At 55.3% G+C, this 6,219-nt stretch overlaps 1 protein-coding gene across 2 annotated transcripts; it reads left to right on the top strand.

Moving 5' to 3' along the window:
• The first annotated feature begins 1,329 nt into the window (after window positions 1–1,329).
• Window positions 1,330–4,332, top strand: SERTAD1 (SERTA domain containing 1). 2 transcript variants are annotated; one of them, XM_055082247.1, is made up of 2 exons: window positions 1,330–1,608; window positions 3,282–4,332. In XM_055082247.1, exon 2 carries the CDS (start codon window positions 3,282–3,284, stop codon window positions 3,999–4,001), a length of 720 nt encoding a protein of 239 aa, XP_054938222.1. In that variant the 5' UTR covers window positions 1,330–1,608; the 3' UTR covers window positions 4,002–4,332. The 2 variants fall into 2 exon arrangements, with proteins under 2 accessions (XP_054938222.1, XP_007128146.2); XM_007128084.4 differs by having other exon boundaries at window positions 1,333–1,617.
• The last annotated feature ends 1,887 nt before the right edge of the window (window positions 4,333–6,219 follow it).

Consider the following 6,219-nt stretch of genomic DNA (forward strand, 5'->3'; position numbering starts at 1 on the left):
TTCCTAACGCATCACATCAGGTGACACTGCTGTGGATACAAAGTTTCATTACATAGTTAAGGTGTTGAGCATCACACCTCCACAACATAAAAGGATATTTCCCCCTTTGCAGTTAGCAAGGAATCTGTGGGATGATTCCTTGGAAGCTGTCAAGATCCTGTTCCCCCCTAAACTTTTACCCTAAGGGGTGAGCATCCATTGATAACGGCTGCCTGAATCAACCAGTCTAGTTAGCATTTTTAAACATTAATTAATTTTTATTTTTGGCTGCCTTGGGTCTTTGTCGATGTGCGCGGGCTTTTCTGTAGTTGCAGCGAGCAGGGGCTACTCTTTGTTACGGTGCGCGGGCTTCTCATTGGGCGGCTTCTCTTGTTGCGGAGCACATGCTCTAGGCGTGCGGGCTTCAGTAGTTGTGTCTCGCGGGCTTAGTTGCTCCGCGGCACGTCTTCCCGGACCAGGGCTCGAACCCGTGTCCCCTGCATTGGCAGGCGGATTCTTAACCACTGTGCCACCAGGGAAGCCCTAGTTAGCATTTTTGATATCTTACTTTGGTCAGGAGTTTTATTCACAAACAGTTCTTCCCGTAGGAGGAGTTAGCAAATGAGCTACTTGAAGAAGGTTAAGTCCCATTGTCGGTTTATCTGACAAGTATTAAACTCCTGCCTACTTGCGCCCCACCCTGAATGTCTCACTTGAACTAAGCACCTGTGCTATTACCACAACAGCTATTACTACTGAAAAAAAGGACACGTTACACACCACTCTGAGCATTTTGCAGGAATTGTTTTATTTAATCCTCAAAACAATCCTCTGAGCCAGACGCTATTTCTCTCGTTTTAAAAGTGAGGGCACTGAGACCCTCCTAAGGGACTAAAGCACTTGCCCAAAGTCAAACAGCTACTTAGGGAATGGAGCCCAGGGTGGGATTCCAGTGGCATCCCACCCCCACCCTCCCACTCCAGCCTGTAACCACGATTGAATACAACTACCCAGCATTTGCTGATATAGTGCTCTTATAGGTACCACCTTATTTTAATTTTCCTAACTCTCAAGAGGTAGGCAAGAAGACCCCCATTTAACAGACTTTGTAGGCTCAGAGACCAAGGTCACACACCGAGCGAGTGTGAGTCCTTATTTGAACCCAGGCTTAGCTAGCCTAGAGTGTAGACCCCTGTTGGGGCTGGGTGCGAAAGAAGCTCAGTTACTGGGTTTGGCAGGTGCGTGGGCAGGTGTGAGGGGCCCGCACCTTAGGAGACAAAAGCCCCACCCCGCCACTGTCCCACAGGGCAAAGAGCCACCCTACCTTCCCCCCTCCCCTCACGCAGGGGCCAGGACATGCGCCCTGAAGCCAACTTCCTCCCTCTTCGAACCTGCCCCCTACAGGCTCCGCCCATCACCGTCTAGGACCAATCCCTGGATGAAGGGCGGGGTTGCCACGGGAGTGGGCGGTAGCTAAGGGGAGTCAGTAGCCTGGAGTCGTGAGTCGGAGTCAGAACTGCGTCTCTCAACTCAGGCGCCGGTTGCTGAAGGGGACCGGGCGAGCAATGCTGCCGCCACCGCTTCCTGATTGGCTGCGGGTGGCTCCCTCTTCGTTCTGATTGGCAGCTGGTGAGCTGGGTATGTAAATGAAGGGAAGAGGCCTGGGAAAGAAGGGGTACTGGCCGCGGGGTCATTTGGCAGGTTCGATCCCCGGGTCCGGCAGGTGCGCGCCAGGGCTGCCCGGGATCGAGACGCACGGGCCTCTCTGTGCCGCCCGCCCCGGCCAGGCCGGGTGAATCACGCCGCAGCCCGGGAAGGGGGCGGAGGCGCCGGCTCCCTGGCTCCGGCTGCGTGACTCACCCGCCCCCGCCGCTTCTGGAGGAGTAGCCTCCACTGTCTTCCGGAAGCGAGCGGAGGCCGAGAGGGCAGAACAGCTCTCCGGGGATCCCGGCACGCAAGGTCCCGGGTGGCAAGCAGGAAAGACCGCGTCCCGCGGGGCAGCGTAAAGGGTCCCGGGGTATGGGGAACCGGAATACCCGGGGGAAAGCCGGCCTAGTGCCGCTAGGGGGCGCCGGGACCGGGGGGGCGGAGTCGGGGGTGCGGGCTGAATTCCTGCGGTTCCGGATGCTCGGGTCTGCTGGGAAGGAGGCGAGGACCCAGTTTTGAGTAGTGTGAGGGGTCGGTCACTCTTAAAGTTCTGCTGGGCAAGGATCTGGGTACTGTACCCTGCAGGCTGCCTGGCTTAAAAAAGCAGGTTGGCTCAGGGGCATCCACCCTGGGGAAAGTGTGGGTCCTCAAACTTCTCTCCGTGAACCCCGTGCCCATCAGAATTTTCCGGCAAGCTCTGTCGACTCTGTCCCCCAAATAAATCCTGAATCGACCAACTTCCTTCCATGTCCACCTTATACTCCCAAGTCACCATCTTTGCCGACCCCAAAGAGTGCAGCAGCTTTCGAATGGATCTCAGGGCCACCCTCCCCCCGCCCCTCTCCGTCCCCCTACCCCTTCCTCTTAGCAGCCAAGGGGATCTTCTGGAAACTTAATCAGTCCACAACACCACTCTCCCTGCTCAAAAACCTTCAATGACTTCCCACCACACTCACAATAAAAATCCAAGCTCCTTGCCTCTGCCTACTCTCGGACCCCCCCCTTCCCCAACCCCCAGCCCCTGTCTCTCTGTGCACTGACCACAGAGTCTTCTTTCAGTTCAAACTCATCCAGCCTCTAGGTCTTTCTTTGCCTTTGTTGTTCTTTATTCCCAGAATGCCTTCCCCCTGGTTCTTCCATGGCTGATTCCTTCTCATACTTGAGGGCTCATTTCAATTGTCACCTCCTCAGGGGAGCCTTCCTTGACCACTCTCCAGAACCTTTTAGTATCTTCCTAGCACCATCTGTACATTTCCTGTATTTGTCTATTTATTTATTGTCTGATACTATTAGTAGACAATAAATATTTGATTAAACCGTGTGAAACAATTGCTTTTGTGGGTAAAAAAAAAAGGTTGAATATTGGACATTTCACATGGTTCATTGAAGAAATAAATAATAATAGTTATTATTAATAGTACTTATTCACAGGAGTAATTGCTATGTACCAGGCACTGTTCTAAGTGCTTTTTGTATCTCATTTATTCCTTAAAACAACTCTAGGAAATAGATACAATTATCATTCATGTCTTAAAGTTTCCCTAAAAAAGCCTAGGCTCAGAGAGGTTAAGTGATTTGCCCAAGATCACACGGACAGCAGTAGTCCGAACTTCACATTGGCTTTCCATAACTGAATGACTCTTCCCTCCCCACAGATGATGCTGAGCAAGGGCCTGAAGCGAAAGCGGGAGGAGGAGGAGGAGGAGGAGAAAGAAGCCCTGGCAGTCGACACCTGGTGGCTGGATCCTGGCCACCCAGCAGTGGCACAGGCACCCCCAGCCGTGGCCTCCAGTTCCCTCTTTGACCTTTCGGTGCTCAAGCTCCACCACAGCCTGCGGCAGAGTGAACCGGACCTGCGGCACCTGGTGCTGGTAGTGAACACACTGCGGCGAATTCAGGCGTCCATGGCACCCACAGCTGCCCTGCCACCTGTGCCCAGCCCGCCTACAGCCCCAGGCATAGCTGACAACCTGCTGGCCAGCTCTGATGCCGCCCTCTCAGCCTCCATGGCCAGCCTTCTGGAGGACCTCAGCCATATTGAGGGCCTGAGCCAGGCTCCCCAGCCCCTGGTAGATGAGGGGCCACCAGGCCGCCCCACTGGGGGAGCCCCACCCAGCTTGGGTGCCTTGGACCTGCTCGGCCCAGCCACTGGATGTCTGCTGGACGATGGGCTTGAGGGCCTGTTTGAGGACATTGACACATCCATGTATGACAGTGAACTTTGGGCACCAGCCTCTGAGGGCCACAAATCCAGCCCTGAGGATGGGCCAGGCAAGGAGGAAGCTCCAGAGCTGGATGAGGCTGAACTGGACTACCTCATGGACGTGCTGGTGGGCACACAGGCACTGGAGCGGCCACCAGGGCCAGGGCGCTGACTCCCCCAGAGCTGGGATGTTGATCTGGTGTCCACACTGAGCCTGGTGGCTGGACCAACTCTCCTTTGAAAGACACAGCTGGCTTCCCTAGAGAGGGGCTTTGGAGAGAAAGAATCCAGTCCTGGGAAACTTCACCTCCGTCCTCTGGTCTCTGGCTGATGGGGGGAGTCTGGAATTGGCCCTTGTGATGAAATGACAGGGCCTGGTGGCTGGAATGTGATTGGACCAGGCCCAGTGCTGAATCCCTGGAGGCACAGCTTGGTATACTCTTTCCCTGGTGTGGGAAAAGACCCCAACCAGTTTTTTTGAAATTAAAGCCAGTCGTGGGAAGTCTCAAGTCTGTGTATTGCTTTATTTCTGGGGTAAGGTGAGGGTGATAAAATAACCTCTAACATTTATTGAGCCGTGGACACCCAGCACAGTTCTAAGCACTTGACATGTGTTAACTGATTTAATCCTCATAATAAGATGGGCATATTATTAGCCCCATTTTACAGTTGAGAAAACTGAGGCTCCAAGAAGTCATCACTTGAGGAGATAGGTTTCAAACTTTACTACTTTTTGGTCTGAGAAGCAGACCAGTTAGGTCTGGTAACTGGCCCTCTGGAAAACTCCTGGAATATACTCAGCCAGGTCTCCCTGATGTGGCTGTGTGTGTACATGGTGGAGGAGGAGCCCCGGGCCACTGTTTAAAAATGAAATCTAGTCCTTGCCTGGAGTCTACCTGTGTGTCCTGGGGGCTGGGGTGGGGGCAGATGGGAGCTTTCGGAATGAGCCAGAAATAAAAGCACAAAGCTAAAGACTGAATGGAGCCTGTCCTTGGAGCGCTGAGAGCCAGCTCTCCAGGAAAACACTGAAAGAAAGGGAGACACCAGCAAGTTTTAAATAAAATCCACTCTGGGTCTCAAATCTCTTTTTGGGCAAGGGATAAGGCAGCTTGGAAGCTGATTCCGAAATAAAGTCACCAAGTGTGGTGGCTTGACAGAATGGCAGGCGATCCTGCTTTCCTTCTAGAAGAAACTCGGGCCCCAGCGAGCTGGGGCCACCTGCCTGACAGCCTGTGTGATAGGTTTGGCCTGAGCGCCGGGTGTCTGCGCCGCCCCCGCCGTCCAGCCGCATTCCTGGCCCCGCTGGGAGGGGCTGCACACTCAGAGGCCTGGCACGGGACCCAGGCAGCGTCCTTCCTGGCGGCCGTGGGGGCTGGGCAGCGCCCGGGGTACGGGACGGGGGGGAGGGGCACGATGAAAGCTGCATCGGGGGAGGGTGGAGATGGGTTGGGGGGAGGGGCAGAGGGTCTGACGGCGACCTGAGGGGCTGGCTGCACTTCGAATGCGGGAAGCCCCGGCTAAGGGACAGAGGGGGGATAGGGGAGGGGAGAGAGGCAGGCAGCTTCGGCCGGCCGCTCCGGCCTGAAAGGGGCGGGCAGAGTGGCGCTTCCTGGAGGAGCGGAGGAAGTCGTGCCCATTTCTGGAAGTGGATGGGATGGCCCCGGGTGGGGAGTGGAAATGGCCCAAAGGGAGCGGGTGCCCAGGCTGAGGGTCTTCCGGGTGCCTGACTCCAACACCTGGTGACTCCAGCCCCTGGGCAATTGGACTCAAACTCGGTTTTAACCCAGACCCAGACCTTGGGAGTTTAGGCTGAGCTCAGCAATGCCCCCTGGTGCCCAGTCTGGGGGTCTGTCCTGCCACTGCCTTAGATTCCCTGGAGACCTGACCAGTGGTCAAGGAGTCCCCAGTGTGGGGTCAGCAATGCGTTCTGTTTACAACACCCTGAGGACCTATTTCTGATGTCTCTGGGTGCCAAACTGGGGGATAATCTGTGATACCTACTTCTATTTTTTTTTTTTTTCGGCTGCGCGTTGGGTCGTCCTTGCGGCGCACAGGCTTTCTCTATTTGCGGCGAGCAGGGGCTACTCGGCATCGGGGTGCGCAGCCTTCTCATTGCGGGGGCTTCTCTTGTTGCGGAGCACAGGCTCTAGGCGCGTGGGCTTCAGTAGTTGTGGCATTGCGGGCTCAGTTGTTGTGGCTTGAGGGCTCTAGAGCGCAGGCTCAGTAGTGGTGGCGCACGGGCTTAGTTGTTCTGTGGCATGTGGGATCTTCCCGGACCAGGGCTCTATCCTGTGTCCCCTGCATTGGTAGGCAGATTCTTAGCCACTTGCGCCACCAGGGAAGTCCCTGTGATACAGACAGCCTACCCATCTGTCAACAATGGTCCCATC

This window comes from Physeter macrocephalus, unplaced genomic scaffold (genome assembly GCF_002837175.3).
Source record: "Physeter macrocephalus isolate SW-GA unplaced genomic scaffold, ASM283717v5 random_58, whole genome shotgun sequence".
Lineage (NCBI taxonomy): Eukaryota > Metazoa > Chordata > Mammalia > Artiodactyla > Physeteridae > Physeter > Physeter macrocephalus.

Coding starts and splice junctions, on each gene's coding strand:
- SERTAD1 (XM_055082247.1), top strand. CDS start 3,282: ATGATGCTGAGCAAGGGCCTGAAGCGAAAGCGGGAGGAGGAGGAGGAG.